Source organism: Onychostoma macrolepis, chromosome 24 (genome assembly GCF_012432095.1).
Source record: "Onychostoma macrolepis isolate SWU-2019 chromosome 24, ASM1243209v1, whole genome shotgun sequence".
NCBI classification, from domain to species: Eukaryota; Metazoa; Chordata; class Actinopteri; order Cypriniformes; family Cyprinidae; genus Onychostoma; species Onychostoma macrolepis.
In genome coordinates, this window is record NC_081178.1 from 684,635 (window position 1) to 707,216 (window position 22,582).

Below are 22,582 nucleotides of genomic sequence, written 5' to 3' on the forward strand. Positions count from 1 at the left end.
ATATATATATATATATATAAAAATAATAGAGAAAGCTAGTGTTAGAGGCCTTTTTTTAAGAAAACAAGCAGTTAGAAAACGAATAGAGAGAGCAAGTGTTAGAGGGTCAAGTCGACAAATAGATAAAATAGAATTAGAATAGAGAGTGCTAGAGTTAGAGGATCAAATAAAGATGTAAGAGATGCACATATGCACTACATCACACACAGGGCAGGTCACACGTGTATCTTGTTTGATACCTGAGCTCATCTTCCGCAGTCGAGCTGCAGAGCGTCAGATTGAAGGCCCTGATCTTCTCCAGCGAGCTGCCCGTCTCCTGCAGCAGGAACGTGCTGTTCATCTCATCCAGACCCTCGTTCACCGTCACGTTCACTGAACGCAGCTGCTCCATCAGGCCTGAGCCAATCACAGGAGAGCAATCAGATCATGTGTTTATCAAATTATATTTGTTACTGACTCAAAGTGTAATGCATCTAAAACAGACTAGATCTTTTATTTAGATAGATTGAATCTGTTTTAGGTATTATAATTAGTTTTATTCATTATAATCGGTTATGTTCTAGTATTATTTATGTAATATTATATTACTTACTAATATGTTTGAATTATCTTTTATTTTTATATTTTCAGTTTAAGTTTTTTGTATTCCATACTTTTAAGTTGACGTTTTTCCATCTAATATTTATTTTATTTTAGATTTATTTCAATTAATTAATAATAATAAAAAAAAATTGTTTAGTTGTACTTAATGATAACAACATTGTTTTTAGGTGCATTAGCCTTTGAGACAAGTGTAAATAACATAAAAATAAAACAAAATAAATCTGTTTTCGCAGTGTTATCAGTATTATTTATATACTACCAAAGTATTCATTAATAATTTGAATTAGCTTTTATTTTTAGATTTTCAGTTTTCGTTTTAATTTTAGTTTAAGTTTTAGTAATTTTATTATGGGTTTTTTTCTTCATTTTAATTTATGTTACCTTGGCAACTAACGGAAATAAAATACATTTAAGTTTTTTAAGTCTTCCATCTAATATTTTTATTTTATTTAAGCTTTACTTCAGTTAATGAAAATGATTTTTAATAGTTTTGGTGTTAGTTAACGATATCAACACTTGTTTTAGAGGCATTACTCTTTGATGCATAAATAAAACAAAATAATAAATTATTAAAAATAATAAAAATAAATAAATAAAATTATTAAAAATAAACTAAATAAAAATAATATAACAACTAGTAATTAGTAAATAAATATTAATTCATTAATTAATTCATGAAAATAAAGCAAACAAAATAAAGTGGTTGTTACTGTGGACGGCAGAATGAATGTTGCTGATGAGGTCCAGCAGCTGTTCGCCCCGAGCGAATCTCTCCTCTGAGGTCAACAGCACATCCTCACTGCCATCAAACACACTCTGGACCTACAGATGAAGAAACACACACACACACTGAGTCCCAGCATCAGTCGCCGGTTGTCATGGATACAGTGATGATTGACATGAGTCGCACCTGCTGCTGTAGGTCAGTGATGTGATTGGTCAGGTTGCTCAGATGTTCCTCTCCTGCAGTCAGCTGATAATCTGTGCTCTGCTCCCACGACATCAAACTCTGCAAATCAAACATGCATATTTACACACAGTTCTATACACATGACTGATGCGTAACACATGCAGGTCCCGTGACTGACCTTGACCTCTCTGGTCTGGTTCTCGAGGGTCATCAGCTGGCTGTAGGGAGCGAGAATGACCCCCGACAGGTTCAGAGAGACGATGGATCCGTCTAAAGCGTCCAGATCATCCAGCAGCGCTCCGGTGCAGTCGTCATCACACGCTGCAGGACACCAGATGATGACACTGATTTTACTGAACTGAATTCATCTGAATAATGACTCTACTGTCTTCTGTTCAGCTGCTTCACAACATTAACAACTGAAGAGTTCAGATGCAAAAGCCTCAAAGTGCCATCGGAAATTTTCTTTTAAAATGAGCATTTTTCCTCAGGCTCCTGTATTTATGTTGTTATTTGACTTTAATGGCAATTAAAAGAACCTATTCATTGTTATTAAAGTGAAATTACTCAACCTACACATGAGAGCCTGAGAAAAATGCTTCTTTTAGAAGAAAATTGAAAATCTTATTTTCCTGTTTACCTCCGTGAAGCTGCTTTGAATCAATCTGTAAAGTGCTTTATAGTATTTATAATTCTATGAATTTTTTAAAATAATTGTTTTATATTTTCATATTTCAAAATATTTTTAATTATCTTTTATTTTTATATTTTCAGTTAAATTTTTTCAGATTTCATATTTTTTAGATTTATGTTTTTCCATCTAATATTGATATTTTATTTCAAATAATGAAAATAATTTTCAATACTTTTTTAAAATAAAATAAAATAAAATAAAAAAATCTGTTTAGGCAGTGTTATTTTATTATTATCTGTATTTATTAATCTGAATAATGACACTATTGTATTCTGCAGAGCTGTTTTACAGCTGAAATTGAATGTTGTATAACTGATTAATTTTACAACATTAACACTATCTTGTTTATTACTGTGAAGCTGCTTTGAAACAATCTGTAAAGCGCTATATAATATTTATCAATATTATAATTTTTCTCTATTTCATATTTTTAAGTTTAAGTTTTTCCACCTAATATTTATATTTTATTTTAGCTGATTTTTATTAGTTTTAGTTCACAATAAGAACTCTGGTTTAAGGTGCATTTGATTAAAAATAAATAAATGAAATAATTATTTTAGCATTGATTATTTACTATTATAGTATATTAATCCTGCATTTATTAATCTGAATAATGATGCTATTGTCTGTATTTAATGAAGCTATAATTTGAATTTGTTTCATTATTGATGAATTTTGCAACATGATCAGTTATTTCCCGTTTATTTCTGTTTTGAATCAGTCTGTAGTGTATAGAGCGCTGTTACTCACACACACACTGCTCGCTGACCAGCACATGTCTCTCCTCGCACTGGTCACACAGATGACCTCTGACCCCGGGCTTACACTCGCAGCTCCCGGTGCGTCCGTCACAGACGCTGTGCACTGACCCCGCCCTGCTGCACCTGCACACCTGGCACCGCCCACCTGCCTCAGACGGGTTACCATAGAAACCCACCGAACACCTGAGGGACACGAGAGAGAGTGTTAGTGTACGAGTGTGTGTGTGTGTGTGTGTGAGAGTGTCACATGACCTCACCTCTCACAGTAACGGCCCTCGTATCCCTCCTCACAGCGATCGCAGCGGAAATCCCCGGCGCCCTCCAGCACACACGTCGAGCTGAAACTACAGACACACAACATATGAGCACTGCACCACATACCGAAATAAAATCTACATAGCAATACGACTTAATATATTTAAATAAATAAATAAATATTTTATTTATTTTAAATATTTCTATATTTTATATATTCATTTATTTATATAAAATTACACACACACACACACACACATACATATATATTTAATAATTTCACTAAAACATGCAGTTGTATAAGCTCAGTTGTCAAGCTGCCAAAATAAAAGCTTAATGGTTTAATGTTTGAAAATGAAAAAATTAAGATGTAAAAATCTGCAATTGTACTATAAAATAAGATAATTTTATTGAAATAATCTACTATCAGTAAGACATTATTATAAATTTTATTAATAGTTTGAATTAGTTTTAATTCTATATATTGTTTTTGTTTTAATTTCTGCTGAAGTATTGTTTTAGTATTTTTTTATGTCTAAATAGTTTTTAATTATTTTTTTGTTTAAGTATTAGATTTATTTATTTTAGTATATCAAGTTTAAACTAAATGAAATGAGAAATGTTTACTTGGCAACTAGCTGAATTAAAACAAGTTTTTTAAATATTTAATTTTATTTTAGTTTACATTTATTTTACTTCAAATAAAATTACACTATTTCTCTTTTTTCAATATTTTTATTTAATTATAGTCAATATTATTTGCACTCAAAAACGTTATCAGAATAAAACGTTTTTTTTTTAAAATTATTTTTATTTTGCATAAAATCATTCTCATTCTCGAATTATTAATTACTTCATAATAAATCTATTCAAGGCAGCTCTAACATGAACCACTACTCAATTTCATTTATCGACATTCTATTATTCTTAATTCTGATTGGTTAATTTCCAGAACTGCTACAGGTGACCATGTGACCACGGCAGTGTCATGTGACCTCACCTCTGACCCCGCAGCGGACAGGCGCACAGTGAGCAGTCGCTGATGGAGCCCTGAACCTTCCCATAATGCCCTGCGGCGCAGACGTGGCAGTGCTCTCCTGCGGTGTTGTGCTGGCATCCCTGAACACACAATGATATCAGCATCTCAAGCAGCTGCTTCTGTGTTTATTATCAGTTATTTGTAGGAATGCACCGATGTATCGGCCACCGATATTTATCGGCCGATTTTTGAAGTCCAGTAGGTTAGACTAGTGCACGTGCGAGTGTGTTCTTTCACTGTATGATTCAGTATTAAAATGCATGAAGAATGATCAGAAAATTCAAGATATGGGGGCAGAAAATGTAACCTATATATTTATATCATTTAATATAGTTAAATATATATAATATCACTATGTGATTTTACAACAGTTCAAAGAAGTTAATATTAAGAGACTTATGTTTTAGACACCATATTTCCTGTTTTTGCTGTATTTCACCAACAAAAATAACTCCAAACACAGCCACAGCACTGTTTTGCGTCTCTGAGCTACATGATGGAGAATCGTTCCTGAATGAATCACCCGTTTAAATGATTCGGTTCAATCGCAATGACTCACATATTAACAGTGACTTGATGCCACCTGCTGGCGGTTTTAATTTCACATTTAAAGTATTTATTTATTTTTTTTAAATAATTTCAAATATCAGTATTCAACGTTTTATGTATCAAAAAATTATTTATTCATTTGTAACTGCAGGTTAAAGCATTCCATGTCCCTCAGAGCTGCAGAATATGAAAAATATCAAAAACTTTAGGAGTCAGCTGTCCACGGTAGTCCTTAATTACGATATCAGCACAATAACACACTCAAAATATCGTCTAATTATTGCTATCAAAATAAAATCCCAGAAAATATTGAGATATCTTTTTTATCTTTATCGCACACCCCTAGCAGGAATTCTAGCACGATTCTGCCTGGAGAGAACCAGTCGATTATTTTTTCCGTTTTAAGCCCTGCTTTATGCAACTGAGCAATATCGCTATCGGAATCAGCCAGTAGTTGTTTATTAAAATCGGTATCGGCCCAAAAAAATCCTATCGGTGCATCCCTAGTTTGGATGTATTTCTCACCAGACATTCGCCTGTGTCCAGGTCACATGACAGGCTGTGGTTGTTGCACTGGCAGGGGACGCAGGGCCGAATGAGTGGACGCTTTCTGCCCTTCATATTGAGCTCAGACACGGCCTGACGGTAATATCCCGGAGCACACTCCTGGAACAGAGAGCATGATGGGTAAAAACATCAGATGATTCATCAAAACACTGCATAAAACAACAGAACTCAACCGGAAGTGATGCCTATGAAAAAGCATTTTTATAAACATGAACATCAAGTCATTTCATTTATATTTTACACATAATATTGTATTATATGATTAATTGTTCATTATTTATTTTTAAATGTATTTTTAGTATCGGTCAGGAAATATTAGAAATTATACATTACATTGTATCATATTACTATGTATTCATTTTATATTATTTCTACTTTTTCTTTTAATTTAATTTTTAATATTTATCAGACTTTCAAAATTTGGAGAATTAAATATTAGAAATTATACATTATATTGTAGTATATTATTAAGTATTAAGTTTATATTATTTAAACATTTTATTTCATTTATTTTTAATGTAAATGTTAGTATTTATCAGTCTTTCTAAATTTTGACAAATGAATTTTATATTACTTGTATATTTTGTTTTATTTATTTTACTTCATTTTTTGTATTTATCAAGAGTCTCTATATTTGGATAAATGGCAGGACATATTAGAAATTGTACATTATATTTTATTGTATTATTAAATATTAATTTTATATATATATATATATATATATATATATATATATATATATATATTATTTTATTTATTTTAGTTTAATCTTAGTATTTATCAGAGATTCTATATTTGAATAAATGGCAGGAATTATTTGAAATGATACATTATATTGTATTACATTATTAAATATTAATTGTATATTATATTTTAGTTTATTTTTTGTATTGGTCAGACTTTCTAAATTTTGATAAATGGAAGGAAATATTAGAAATGTTACATTATATTATAAAATATTAATTGTACATTATTTATATATTATATTTGATTTATTTTTAGTTCTAGTTAATCAAGGCATTTATCAGAGTTTCTGAGTCTGGATAAAGGACAGGAACTATCAGATATATTTCTAAACTCATTATGCGACAGAACACATGAATGTTTCTGGTTTGTCTGTAACAGTGGATGATTTCTCTGACCTGACAGGAGAGTCCAGCGTATCCCAGCGGACACTCACAGCTCTCCACCAGCCTCGCCTCGTCTCCGCCCTGAGGAACCTCGTCCGCCTCCAGCGCCGTCTCCATCGAGATATTAGAGATCCTACAGAGACATGAAATCATCACATCAGCACCGACTCCGTTTACCCTCTTAATTCATGTCTAATTGTGAGTGATTCATCAGTGATGTTATTCTGAAGAAACACGTTTGTCTGCATAATCTTTCATCTAGATGTAACTTGCTTCACCTATTAATCAATAAAATCATAACACACTGTTCACGATCCTATCTCTGAAATACGTCACATTAAGGAAGCTGAATGGGTTTTGAATGATGAATCTGAATTATAATCATATTTACATAATCATATTTAGAATTATTATTATTATTTGTTATTTTTATTATTATTTACACTTATTTTTCTTATTCATATTTAAATATTAATAACAATGGTATTTATATGATACTCCAAGCAATTTCATTTATTATTTTTATTTTATTTTTATCACTGTTATTTTGGAATTATTCTGTTATTTTTATTATTATTTATTCAGATTTACATATTCATCACTATGACATTTACATGACAATCCAAGGATTTATAATTATTATTATTTCAATCGTTATCATTTATTATTCAATTTTATATTTTGAATTATTTTATTATTTATTATTATTATTAATTCAGATTAAAAAGAATCACTGTGGTATTTACACAATCCAAGGAATTCCACTTATTATTTATTAATTTGTTATTTAGAATTATTTCGTTATTTTTATTATTTTTTATTCATATTAGCATACTGATCACTATGGTATTTACATGATAATCCAAAGAATTCAAATTTTCCCATTTTTATTACTATTTATTATATTTGTTTATTGTATATTTTTTAATAAACATGTTTTCCTAATAATATAAAAGCATAAAAGCAGCACAGAAGCAGTCATAAGCAGCACAGGTATATTTGCAGCAATAGCCAACAATACACTGTATGTGTCAAAATTATACATTTTTATTTTATGCCAAAAATCATTAGGATATTAAGTAAAGATCATGTTCCATTAAGATATTTAGTATATTTCCTACTGTAAATATATAAAAACTTAAATTTTTGATTAGTAATATGCATTGCCAAGAACTTAATTTGTTCAACTTTAAAGGCGTTTTTCTCAATATTTGGATTTTTTTGCTCCCTCAGATTCCAGATTTTCAAATAGTTGTATCTCAGACATATTGTCCAACAAACCATACATCAATGGAAAGATTATTTATTCAGATTTCAGATGATGTATAAATCTCAATTTCACAAAATTGACCCTTATGACTGGTTTTGTGCTCCAGGGTCACATTACAGATGTTGAGTGGATGTGAATGATGGAGTAATGACCTGCTCTGCTGCAGTCCTGAGCCGTACGACGCCTTGATGATGATGTACTCCACGTTACTCAGCACTGACATGAAGTCGGCGTGACTCACGGCTTCATCAGACACCGAGTTGAAATACTTCCACTTGTGCTGCAGACAAACACAAGAACACGGTCAGAGAGCGAGCCGGGATTACAGCACAAACACAGCGATGCAGAAGCGGACTGACCTCGGTCAGAGGAATCTCGTGTCCGGTGCGGACGCCGTTCTCAGGGGCGGGAAGGTCAGTGTAGATGACCAGCTTGCGCAGGTGACCGCCCCTCATCAGCACCTGAGGCTCGTGATTGGCCAGACCCACGCCGTCCAGAGCGAAGAAGGCCAGCGTGTAGGAGAGTCTTCCTCCGTACGACAGCAGCTACCAGACAAACAACAGAACCACACTAATGAACCAAACACATGCATAAACACATTAAAAATAAACTTAAAAAATATTAATACATACATAAATACATAAAAATTATAAATTAAAATATATTAATATAAATACATAAAATACAAATATAAATAAAAAAACTAATATAAACATGAAAAATAAATAAACAATCTCTAAAAATACCAAGATGACAAAACAATTAAATAAAAAAAACTTTATGCACATTTACAGAGAAAGGATATTTTATAATCTTCGAAGATACCCTGTTACTGTGGTATTTGTGTGGTGTTTACCGTGGTATTTGTGTGGGTCTGTACCTTGTTACCGTGGTATTTGTGTGGCAGTCTCCAGTAATACGGCGCGGTGAGGACAGACAGACTCTGGAGGTGAGACGCGTCCAGCAGCATCTCCTGATCGCTGTAATAAACGCCCTCCAGCGTCCCCTGCAGGTCACTCTGAGACACGACACGCAGCAGAGCCGGAGCAGAACCCAGCGTAATCTGAATCACACACACACACTTATTAATATACACACTATTCATGAATATTCATGATTCACATCATTAAAAATATCAGCATCAGGATTTTCCTGCACCGCTATCTTCAGTTACCAGGGCAGCATAAATAATATTTTTATCTGGGTTTAGTTTGTATCTTAATTAAATGTGATGAGAAAAAAAACTGAGACTCACAAACTAATGACTCTTAAAGAATCAGTCGAAAGAATCACTTACTGACCGACTGGATGTTAATACGACAAAAATGCACCAAAGAACTGTTTTATACACATTTTTTATATTTTACGCCTCTTAATCATGATAAAATCACTGTAAAGCATGGAATCTCGTGACTTACTGTTTCATTTATATATTCTGTGGTTTCAAATTTTGGGGTCAATAAGATTTAATGTTTTTTTTTTTTTTTTTTTAAGAAACTTATTTAACTTATTTTTATCAAGGATGCATTCAATTGATCAAAAGTGACGGTCAAGACATTTATAACGTTACAAAAGATTTCTGTTTCAAATAAATGCTAAATGCTTTTTACACTTAATCTTTCTATTCATCTGTGAATCCTGAAAAATTAAATCTTTCATGCTTTCCACAAAAATATTGTGCAGCACAACTGTTTTCAACATTGATAATAATAATAATGTTTGTTGAGCAGCAAATCAGTATATTAGAATGATTTCTGAAGATCATGTGACACTGAAGACTGCAGTAATGATGCTGAAAATTCAGCTTTGATCACAGAAATAAATTAGAGTTTAACAGATATTCACATAGAAAACAGCTGTTTGACATTAGAATAATATTTCACATTTTTACTGTTCTTTTGATCAAATAAATGCAGCCTTGCTGAGCAGAAGAGACTCTTTCATAAACATTAAAAAGTCTTACTGACCCCAAACTTTTGAACTAGTGTATGTTTACAGTGTTGATGTGTTGATGTGTGTGTGTGTGTGTGTGTGTTCGCTGTTCACCGGTACTCGGATCAATCCGCCGAGCTCCTCACAAACGCTGGACACGCCGAAACAGAAGCAAGGACTGCAGCCGGACGGATTCTGAGCCGTCAGACCGAACGTCCCGCTCTTACACTCGTCACAGCCGCTGCCGCCCACATTCTCCTGAAAAACATTAACAATGTTAACCATGATGCACTAGAACACATTACAATATACAAAGGTAGGGCTGGGTGCTATGGCATAAAATAAGTTTGACCAATTCTCAATGTTTATGATTTTTAACTAGTCAAAATTAAAAGTTTATGTTTATATAATATATGTATGTGTGTGTACGGTGTATATTTATTATGTATATATAAATACACACACATATATGTAACTTGTTCTTTATTAACCCTCTAGTTAAAGAAAATTCTATTCCAAGTGCAGCACAACATGATGTAAATGTTTAACAAATCACTTGTTAAATATTTTTGCAGAAAAGATGCATGAACTACAACTAATTGTACAAACTTGTCTTATACATATTATATGCTCAGAAATAATACAAGGAAAATGCTTTAGAAAATTATCAAAAATCAAGGTAATTCAAATTCAAAATGACTGAAGGTATATCACCAGTAGACTATTAACTATTAAAACGCTACATAAAAACAATAAAGGGTGCAAAAAAAAATCAAAATATTGAGAAAATCGCCTTTAAAGTTGTTCAAATGAAGTTCTTAGCAATGCATATTACTAATCAAAAATGAAGTTTTGATATATTTACAGTAAGAAATTTACAAAATATCTTCATGGAACATGATCTTTACTTAACATCCTAATGATTTTTGGCATAAAAGAAAAATGTATAATTTTGACTCATACAATGTATTGCTACAAATATAGCTGTGCTGCTTATGACTGCTTCTGTGCTGCAGGGACAATTATTCACATAATAATAGAGAAATAATAATTTTAAAAAAGACATAATAACAGCAAAAGGTGAAGAAAGAGAAAAATAAAATGGATTTTATTAAAAAAAAAAAAATTGTGGCAAAACACTAAACTCGAATTAATTAATAAAATCAGAAAAACCGCACGGTCCTATACAGAGGCGTCTCTGTGGTCACCTTGCAGGAGCAGCGGCCGTGATCCTCGCATCCACACACTCCCAGCGCCGGGTCGCAGAACTCCTCTCGCGTGCCGTCGGGGCTGCAGCTGCAGGCGGTGCATTCTGGGAAATTTTTGTAGCCCAAAGCACAGCGGTCGCACCTGAGACCGGAGAAGTGCGGCCTGCAGCGACACTGACCCGACTGCAGGTCACACTGAGACGAACTCGAGCCCATGGCACTGCAGTCACATGCCTGCACACACACACACACACACACACACACACCACTGAATCTACACTTACTGCCAAATACTATGGTAATACCATAGTACAGATGGATACAGTATGATATACACCATTATTTATTCTAATATTTATTCTTATATTAATATTTACATATTTATCACTACACTACTTGCATGATAGTCCATAGAATTCCATCTATTATTTTTTTTTTTTTTATCATATTACTATTTATTAATATTTGTTCAAACTCATATTTATCACTATGGTATTTATATAGTAGTCCAAGTAATTATTTTAAATTATTTTTATTTTATATATTATTTAACATCAATAACAACTATTATTATTTATACAAATCATTTCATTTTCATATACATATTCAATCACTATGGTATTTACATATTTCAAGAAATTCCCATTATTACTATTATTAATTATAAATGTTTTATTTTTATTTTTAATAACAACACATAACCACTGTACTGTGAATAATAATAATAAATATTAAAAATGTTTATTTTATTATCATCACTCATATTTGTTTATATTCATATTTAATCACTATGCTATTTACATGTTAGTCCAAGGAATTCCTTTTATTATTATTATTATTATTATCATCATTATTATTATTTTAGCATTTTTATTTAATGATAATAATACATTACCGTTGCACTCTGAAAAAAAAAAAATCAATAATAATTCTATTAAAAAAAAAATCACTATGCTATTTACATGGCTGTCCAAGGAATTCCCTTTATTATTATTTATTTAATACTATTAGTACTATTAATTCTTCATTACCAATAAGTAATATTCAGTAATAATAGTAATTATTTTTGATAGTTTTTTATATACAATAGTAATTATTTATTCATATTTGTTAATATTTACAAATGCATCACTGTGATATTTACATGGTAGTCCAGGGAATGGTATTATGATGGCTCGTCTCGTACCTTACAGCCGGACACGCCGTCATGACCCCAGTGACCTTCCTCACACTCCTCACACTTCAGGCCGCGTGTGTGAGGAGGGCAGATACACTCGCCCGTGTCTGCGTTACAGTTTCCGTGTGTGTGTGCGCAGTCACACGCTAGAGGAGACACAAGCGAGATCACATGAGCCGGCTCTCACTAACCAGCCTAAACTAGCGATGAGCGCTTTCTTTCGAATCACTGCTTCGTGAAGCTTCAAAGCTTCAAAGTCACGTGATTTCAGTCAGACATAGCAATTCTGTCGCCAAATCTAGCAACTTGTCACACTACCCTAGCAACTTTTTCTTCCAAAAGCACCTAGCAACAAATTTAGCAATTTTTATAATTTATTTGGCAACTTTTAGCAACTTTTGATAAGTGACTGGCACACATTTTCCATCCAAATTACACAAAAAGAGGAAACCAAAGATGCCTCGCTGCTGTTTGCAATTGTTCAATTTAATAATAATAATAATAATAATAATTGAATAATTGTTCATTTATGATACACTTTGTTAGTAGCTTGTACCTGCGATAGTTGATCAGTCAGTACACTGTGAGAAAAATGGAAAAGATACTAGTAATTTTCCGGGACATTATCATTATCAGCCTGTAATCTGAAACACAATGCGTAATTTAAAACGCAGGTAAAAACCAATTCGGAAAATTCCTTCATATTAACTGTGCCCTATTTTTACAGACTTTTCTTAAGAGTGCAGCACACTAACGAACTACTAATACACTGATTAAAGCATAATTGTTGAGAATGTGTAGTATTACTAGTTTACTAGCTATTAAAAAAAACTTAAATTGTAATCATTCAAAAATGTGTTCAATAATTCAATGCATTTAAAAATAGTTATTTATATTTTAATATTATTTTATGCATATTATTTTACAAACAAATCTAAATAATATATTTTTTGCCGAGATTTGATGTTGTGACACAATTTTGCGTCGTCATCGTGCAATGACATCACAACAACGTCGTTTAGCAATAAATCGACTGAAAATTAGTTGGCAACACTGATTCCAGTAAACGAGGCTTTATTACGTCATAACTTTTTTTTTTTTTTCATAGACATTTGTGTAATTAAAAGGATGAGAAGTAGTTCATAGTCTCTAACTGGCCTCTATATACAAACTCTCCATAAAACAAACAAAACAAGCCTTGCAAATTAATATAAAATATTTTAAAAATCACATATTATACAGACACTTCATATTTAATGGTATTTTACCTTTTTATTTTTTACATATAGGGCCAGTTTTACTAAGAGCTTCCGCCAGCGCAAACCGCCTTTTGGCGTTAAAGTATTGCTGTCAAGTTTTACTAAAGACGCGCAGTGAAGAATCAGCCCTGAAAAGACGTGGACACAGTTATTTTTGCCCCTGACCTTATTGAATATGAAGTTGTAGGAGTTTCCCTTTCAGACGCAAAAGTTATTTAAATGAATCACGCAATGCGTTTTACAAACGTTTGCACTCGTCAAATTCCTGGCATTTGTGTCATTATTTAACGCCCAAAAAAAGCATGTCTTAAACTATTTTGCGCTTGAAATGGCTGCAATTATTGTTGCTAGGAGGAGAGGATTTTTTCCAGACGTATTTATTTATTTTGAATGCCAGAAGAAAACATTATCCGAACATATCGTTAGCCAAGCCATGTTATTTTTAATTTGCTTCAGGAAATAAAAGACGACTTGGAATACCAGCTCTATCAAAACATCATGCATCCCTTCATTTTTTGGCCTCATTTTCAACGTAATGTGGCTTCTTTATTTCTTTATTTGCGACTGCTCTAATTTGCACTGCGCTTGGTATATTGCGTTGGTTAATATGTAAATTAAACGGTTGTTAGTAAATCATCCGCAGAAATTTACACACCCATCGACGCTGTTTTGGAACTGCGCTCTCGCGCTAATTTGTCCTGTTTAGTAAAACTGGCCTTTAACGTATTATACTTTCAATAAACATTTGCAATGGGTTTTTAAAAGCTATTTTTTTAAGCATGAGTTTTTGTTGCATTACACACTTTTGACCAGCAGGCGTCCCCAGCATGTGGTGTTTGGAGTGCTTTGAAACAGCGAATCATTTTGCGAAAGCAATTGGTTCAGTCGATTCAAAAGCTTGGAAAAGGTTTGTTTCTCTCATCACTAGCCTAAACTAGCCATAGCTCTCATTGTGCATCAGTGCACATCATGCACATTAACATGTGTCTGCTGTTCTCACGTGTGCATCCGCTCTCGGTGAAGCTGTAGAATCCGCGCTCACAGCGATCACATTTATCACCCGTCACTCCAGCGATGCACTGGCACCGCCCCTCCTCGTCACATGATGCAGACAGAGCGCCTGATTGGTTACATTCACACAGTCTGCAGCCATCGCCGCTGTTGATACCGTAATAACCCGCCTGTGACACACACACACACACACACACACACACACACACACACAACCATAAACATACGAAAATAAAAGAGAACATCATATACTTATTTATAATAAAACTAATAATATCAATTAACAGACAATAAAATAAATGTATTAATGTATATGATATAAACTATTAATAATATATAATAATACTACATTAATAAAGTGCAACTAACAAAGTACTGAATATTATATGAATGACTAATAATATAATTAATCTTTATTAATAATATATAAAAAATGTATGATACTAAGAGTAAGAGAATTATTAATGAATATGATATGAACTATTAATAAATAATAATATAGTAAAACTATATTAATAAAAAGATAATTGTTAATGAATATTATATGAGTTATTAATAATATATGATAATGAATATAATAAAATATGAATGAAATTAATAGAGTAAATAAAAGACAATGATTTATGTATATTATATGAACAATTGAGAATAATATATAATAATACAATAAATCTATTGATGATATTAATATACAGTAAGTCAAAGAGAATTACTAATGAATATTATATAAATTATTATTAATATTAATAATAATAATAATCCTACAATGCACATTTTTATAATAAAATAATAGTTTATAATAGTTTATAAAACTATTAATTAAATTTAACTGTAAAAAGAGAATTATTAATGCATATTACACGAGTAGCTAAATATAATATATAAAACTATTAATGATATTAATAAATAGCAAATAAATGAGAATATTGATGAATACTATATGAACTATAATATATAATAAAACTATTAATGGTAATAAATGGCAGCCAACCATTATTGGACACAGTATATATTTCTGTAAGTGGCTGAAAATCAAAAAAGTACATATAATGAATGAATGAATGAATGAAGTACATATAAAGAATGAAAAGCAAAAGTACATATAATGAAACATGGCATAAAGAATAACTACATAAACAGGCAGCTACTGACAGTATATGAGTTCTGAAGTTAATAAAGGACACCGGAGATGACGTACCTGACAGCGGTCACAGGTTTGTCCGATCACGTTGGGCTTACACTCACACTGACCCGTGATCACGTTACACACGGTGGACAGAGAGCCGTTACCATGGCAACCGCAGTCTGGACACACACGGAAACACGGATCACATGATTACAGACACGCTACAGTAAAACAGTGCTGCGTTTGTCCAGCAGATGTCACAAAGTGTTCTTATTATTATCCAAATCTGACTATGATATATAGATATTAGAGGTGTAACGGTACACAAACATGACGGAGGTTTGGTACAGGAGGAAAAACTATATATATATTTTTTTAAATTAAACAAGTTTACTGAACAAATTAATTTTCCTTTAAATAAATTCAGTTTATTCACACTGCAAAAAGTAATTTTCTTCCTTAGTATTTATGTCTTGTTTTCTAGTATAAATATCTACAATTCTTGAATCAGGATGCATTTACTTGACACGTAAAATGACTTAATGATATTATGTCATGTTTTCTGAAAATATTATCCAAATTTTCTTAGTTTTTGCTTAAAACGAGTAAATATCTTCCAATGGGGTAAGAAATATAATCTTAATGCAAAGGCTAAACAAGATTATTTTTCTTAGAAAATCACCGTTAAAGTTGTTCAAATGAAGTTCTTAGCAATGCATATTACTAATCAAAAATGAAGTTTTGATATATTTACGGTAGGAAACTTACAAAATATCTTCATGGAACATGATCTTTACTTAATATCCTAATGATTTTTGGCATAAAGGAAAAATGTATAATTATGTCCCATACAATGTATTGTTGGCTATTGCTACAAATATAGCTGTGCTGCTTATGACTGCTTCTGTGCTGCAGGGTCACATATTATTATGATTTAAATATAATTATTTCAAATATACATTTCAATCAGTCATTATTGCACAACAGAAAAATAGAAATGTACTTCTAAGAGCAGAAAGAGCTAAATTAGGCAAAAACATTGTAAGTGAACCTCAGGGACAAAGATTTTAATGTAAGAATGATGCGTAAAGCGTATGTTGAGTGGTTTTCTGTCTCACCCTGGCAGTTTTTGAGGGTCACGGCGTCTCCGTAGAAGCCGTCGGCGCAGCGCTCGCAGTGCAGACCCGCCGTGTGACCCAAACACTTCAGACACTCTCCGGTGCGTCCGTCGCAGTGACCCGCTTCAGACGGATCCACGTTACCGTTACACTCACACGCCAAACACCGCCGGCCCGGCTCCGCGGGGTCACCGTAATAACCCTCAGCACACCTGAGGACCATTCATCAGTAATCAGTGATTTCATTGGTACAGAAATATGAACCTCAGAACAAATCATTATTAGTCCTGTACCTCTCACACTTGGCTCCTGCGTATCCCAGCAGGCACTGATCACAGATGAACTCGCCGGGACGCTGCAGCACACACGTGGGGCTAAAACTGCAGCACACACACCAATCAGATCATTCACATACTACTTCATAGAGTCTATATATTTGTATCCATATCTATCTATTTATAGAAATATATATATATATATATATATATATATATATATATATATATATATATATATATATATATATATATATATATATATATATATATATATATATATATATATACACACACACACACACATATAAATATATACATATAGATATTTTCTCTACATAAGTATCTATAATTTATATTTTAATATATTTAAAATATTTTTAGAATGTATGTTAAATGTAATAATATGATAATATAATTAAATACAAAATAAATAATTACATTAAAAACATATACAAACATGTTTTTTATTTTGAGAAATTATATACACACACACACACACACATTTAATAAATAAAACGTAATAATATATTTAATAAATTCTTAAATATAATTAAACATTTTTCAATTAATATATAAATAAATTTAATAACATTCTTAAAAGTAGGGATGCACCAATACCATTTTTTTCAGATCCGATCCGATACCAAAAATTCTGAGTATCGGCCGATACCGATACCATTTTTTTTTTTTATAATCAATGTAGAATTTCTATACCTCAGTGTGTTGACCTGATCATCACTGTTTTGTGTGTTAAACACAATCTACTAAATATAGACAACTTCATTTTAAAGAAAAATAAATGAAAAAATATATAATCATCAATCTATGACAAAAATACTATTATAAACTAGGTTAGTGGATAATTCAGCAGCAAAAGTTATTCTAGAAAAATCTTGAGTGCACAATAATTTTATAAAATCTAAACATTTAGGTAAATAACATTATTTAGTGGGGGACAAATAAAAGTGAATAAGTGTAGGACTGAATCTGGTAAAATGTTACACATTGCTCTTTATATTGTTGTAAAATACATTCATGAAAAACAAGTAAATATATTTATATATACTATAAAATTAAAAGACATTTCTTTTAAATGTATAGCACAGTAATGGAGGCAGCAACATATGATAGATAGGACAGAACAAGAAACGCTATAAATAATCTTTCATTGCACAAAAGTATTATAATACGAAAGGCTCCAGTACAGAGCGGCACAAAGCGCTTATGCACAGCCCGAGCGCAGAATGATGCGCTTGAAGCGACACGGAGTCACAGCACGCAGCATTGAAAAGTTCAAAGCACAAAGGGAAGAGATATTGATGCGTAGTGTATTAAATCTGTGCGATAGTTTATTGAGCCTTTTCTTTTAACAGTTTTAAATTTCAGTTATTGAGCGTTTTTGGAGAGTTTGATCGTCTTGACTCGTAACCGAACGCGCTGACTGCAGGATGACAGACAGCCGCGGCGGAGAGAAGAGTTTACGTGAACCTGACTTAAATATTTATCTGTACCATCTGTACTTGAAATATAGTGCACGAAAACTTAATGGTGCTTTATAATGTTTTTGTGCTTTCGTGGGGCTCAACAATAACACAGAATAGATTTGGATCATCTGACTGAAACCCAATCCGCAGAAAATGACCGTATCGGAGCCGATACCGATACTAAGTATCGGATCGATGCATCCCTACTTAAAAGTTCTATCTATAAGAAAATTATGATTCATTTTAATACATAATACATTTAATTTAATAAATACAATTTCATACAAGTTTTAATTTAATACAAATCAATCAAATTACACACACACACAAATATATATATTATATATATACAGTATATAAAATCAAAACAGATAATCTACTGTTAAAAAAGTATTTACAGTTATTTTATAACAGTTTACAGTTACTGCACTGTTATTTAAAGTGTAAAAAGCATGGTATTGTAAGTGTGTGAGTAATGTATGTTGTGTGTGAATGTGTGCTCTCGGAGGATGACACAGTTTGTGTTGCTGTGAGAAACGGCTCAGACATTCACACACACACACACACACACACACAGACACGGTCACTCACTTGTTGGACGCCAGTGTCAGCGGGCAGGAGCATCTCTGGCAGTCGTCCGGCGTTCCTTCGCTGGCCTCACCATAGAAACCCGGCAGACACTGATCACAGTGAGGCCCCGTGGTGTTGTGCGCACAGCCCTGGAGAGAACACACACACACACACACACACACACACACAGAGAGATACAGACAGTTTTTTTTTCAGCTGCTTACACACATTTTCAAAACTTTGCCTCTTTTTTTCAAAACTTTACACACAAATCCAAGAACTGCACACAAAATGCAAAATGCCTCGCATCTCTTGCAAAATGAAGCACTGCATTCAAAATATCACAAACACATCTCAAAAGCAAACATTTGCAAACACCTTTGCCATAATATTATATTTTTGGATTATAATCTAATTTTATTTATTTATTATATATTATATTATTTTAATACTCCCACACACCCCATCTGCAGAACTTAGTGGCGCTGGTGCCTCTGCTCTCAAATGTTAGTCTGGAGCCCTGGAAGGTGTAGAGCAGGTCATAATGAAGATAAAACCTACCAGACACTCTCCGTTGATGTCGCACTCGGTCGCGTGATCGTTACACTCGCACTGAAGACAGTTTCCTCCGAACAGAATCCCACCGACCCGATAAAACCCGGGCATACAGTACTGAGGAGACAAACACACAGCGCTGGGTTAATAACCTCTGGTTCAAGGTATCTGCACATAATTCATTCACTGATCATGTGGGCTCCTGATAGAGTGACCCGGAAGTGGTTTCTCACCTCACAGGAAGTGCCTGAGTAACCCCACGGACACTCGCACTGCTCCACATCCAGAGGGATTTTAGAGAGACCCGAGTTTGTGTCTCCAACACCTAAAGACACGGAGCTCAATCTGTGGACAAAACGCACGTTTACATCTATTACATACGTAGATTAACAATTAAAATATTTATAAACATTTTAAAAAATAAGATAATGTTTTGATGTTTTATTGCTAGTACCGATACATACACACTAGTTTATATACCTAAAGCTAAATTAAAATACTTAACTGACTATATATATATTTAATATTATTAATAATATAACAAATATTATTAATAATAACAAATAAATATGTAAAATGTAAATTTACATAAATAATATATAATAATAATACATAATATATAAAATGTATATATAATATAGTACATACATTTTATATAAAAACTTTGGCATTAAGTCATTTTATAAATTCAGTTATTATTTTGTCTTGTGGAGAATATATAAACATCTGTTATGTGAAATAGCTTATTCAGGACAGTATTAAATAAACAATAACTTATTTTTTAACGATCCTCTTATTTTGTTACTTATTATTAATTATTAACATTTAGCATATTCTGCAAGGGGCATGTAAATGAGCACAACTGTATATGTAAAATAATATAAAATAACTATATGATAATAATAATAATAATTAGTATTATTATTATAAAATAATAACAATAATAATATAACATTATTAATAATTACATATATAAATATTTTAAAACAAAAATAATATATAAATAATTTAAATAAACAATATATAAAATGTATTTACATAAATAAAAAATGAAATTATAAAATAATGTAAAATACAGTTTCATGGCCAGTACAAATAATTCCATTTATGACAAAATGCTTGTGATGCTTTGGATTAAGGCATCTGCTGAATAAATGAATATATGAACATATATGAATATTACTGCTGTCAAACGATTAATCGCAATTAATCGCATCCAAAAAAGTTTTTGTTTTCATAATATATGTGAGTATATATAAATACACGCACATGCATGTATATATTTCAGAAAAATATGCTATGTTTATATATTAAATATATTTATATATAATATAAAATATGAATATAAATATATACATGTAAATATTTAAAAAATATATACTGTGTCATATATACATAATAAATATACACAACACACTAATCGTTTGACAGCACTAACGATGCTGTGATTAGGCATCAAATGCATCATACGCAATGGTCAGACACTGAATTTGTCCTATATACTGTATTTCTATGTGATAATGTCAGGCTGGTTTGAAGTGAATCTCCGTGTGACCTGAGCGTTCCCTCGGCGCTGTCCTCCAGCTGAACTCGAACCCTGAGCGCAGCGACATCCGCCAGCACCGTCATCAGCTCGTCTCTCTGAACACGGCTCCCGCTGCGAGCGTCTATGAGCGAGTGCGGCAGCATCTGGAGCGAGACGCGCTGCTCCGTGTGAGCGTTCAGCAGCAGATGAGCGGCCCGAGACTGACGCAGCGTCCGCCCGTTTCCCTGAAACACACCGTTACACACCACACTGACTGTGATTCTCATTCACGCTGCGCTCTGCTTTTTGTTTTAAGCTTCACACTTCCTCTTTTTGATTGCTGTGACATCATATAAGACTTCAACAATTCATCATGTAGCACATAAACAATTAAATATCAGGGCCCATACTCACAAAACATCTCAAGGCTCAAAGTAGCTCGTAACTTGCAGATTTAGGATAGTGCTGTTAAACGATTAAATCGCGATTAATCCAAAATAAAAGTTTTTGTTTATATAATACATTGGTGTATAATATATAATATATAAACATAGCATATTTTTCTTAAATATTAACATGTATGTGTGTGTATTTATACATGCATAATAAATATACACAGTACACACATATATTATGTGAACAGAAACTTTTATTTTGGATGCGATTAATCGCGATTAATCACTTGACAGCAGTAATTTAGGACAAAAATCTTAAAATAATGGGCGTGTCAGTCCTAAATTAGTCTCGCTATCAGCCATGATTATTCTACTCTGTTAATTAAAAGGCTGTTTATATGCATATTCACTAACTGTTTACGAGAAGCACACATGCTGACAATTAGCTGAACATATACTTGTTTAATTATTGACACTTTAAACAATTTTATTTATTTGAATATGGCAACATAATATTGCACTCTACAATATTTCTATGAATACATCTCTGACAGAGACTATCAGCCAATCACTGTGTGCATAGTTAATAAGCATGCTGACATCATCCATAGCAACGAGGTAAACCCCGCCCCCTTCGGTAAGTGGTAAGATAACAAGTTTTGTGAATACGGACCCTGATAAACAATTAATTTGAGTCTCCAGTCAAGCAGAAGTTCATGATTACAAGACAATATACAATATTACAATAATTCCAGCATGACATGAATGCAGAATAATTATAATCTTACCTCGATAATTACGCTGAAATGAGCTTGAAGCGTTTTGTCCACGTTTTCCTCAGATGTGTCATAAGCAACGCTGTAGTTCAAGAAGCTTCCATATGATGTCAGCTAACAGAGAAATGATGACGATATATTAGCTAAACCGGTCAGAATACTGCGTAATTATGTTTAAATTGGTTCTCAGATGATTGTAGTTCATTATATATGGTTTTAATTCAAGTCAAGTCACATTTATTTCTATGGCGCTTTGTACAATGCAGATCGTTTTAAAGCAACGTCAACCAGAAAATAACAGTTAATGTTGTAATATTAATTAATTATGAAAGAAATTCAATATCAGCTGTAAAAGCAGCTCTAAAGAAGATAACAGTGTTAATATTTAGA

General features: G+C 32.4%; 1 protein-coding gene across 1 annotated transcript in view; it reads right to left on the reverse strand.

Moving 5' to 3' along the window:
- The window catches only part of lama1 (laminin, alpha 1), an 80,900-nt gene that overhangs the window by 24,696 nt on the left and 33,622 nt on the right, over positions 1–22,582 (reverse strand). Inside the window, exons 13-36 of the mRNA XM_058766072.1 lie at positions 22,205–22,306; positions 21,052–21,266; positions 19,730–19,841; positions 19,503–19,613; positions 18,963–19,090; positions 16,903–16,989; positions 16,610–16,821; positions 15,564–15,670; positions 14,355–14,535; positions 12,105–12,241; positions 10,919–11,152; positions 9,825–9,968; positions 8,659–8,841; positions 8,138–8,323; positions 7,931–8,058; positions 6,521–6,641; positions 5,337–5,477; positions 4,224–4,342; positions 3,226–3,312; positions 2,958–3,151; positions 1,692–1,834; positions 1,514–1,612; positions 1,314–1,425; positions 240–396 (exon numbers count right to left, since the gene is read on the reverse strand). Of these exons, the coding sequence (XP_058622055.1) occupies positions 240–396; positions 1,314–1,425; positions 1,514–1,612; positions 1,692–1,834; positions 2,958–3,151; positions 3,226–3,312; positions 4,224–4,342; positions 5,337–5,477; positions 6,521–6,641; positions 7,931–8,058; positions 8,138–8,323; positions 8,659–8,841; positions 9,825–9,968; positions 10,919–11,152; positions 12,105–12,241; positions 14,355–14,535; positions 15,564–15,670; positions 16,610–16,821; positions 16,903–16,989; positions 18,963–19,090; positions 19,503–19,613; positions 19,730–19,841; positions 21,052–21,266; positions 22,205–22,306 (3,440 nt within the window). The remainder of the gene's footprint in view (positions 1–239; positions 397–1,313; positions 1,426–1,513; positions 1,613–1,691; positions 1,835–2,957; positions 3,152–3,225; positions 3,313–4,223; positions 4,343–5,336; positions 5,478–6,520; positions 6,642–7,930; positions 8,059–8,137; positions 8,324–8,658; positions 8,842–9,824; positions 9,969–10,918; positions 11,153–12,104; positions 12,242–14,354; positions 14,536–15,563; positions 15,671–16,609; positions 16,822–16,902; positions 16,990–18,962; positions 19,091–19,502; positions 19,614–19,729; positions 19,842–21,051; positions 21,267–22,204; positions 22,307–22,582) is intronic.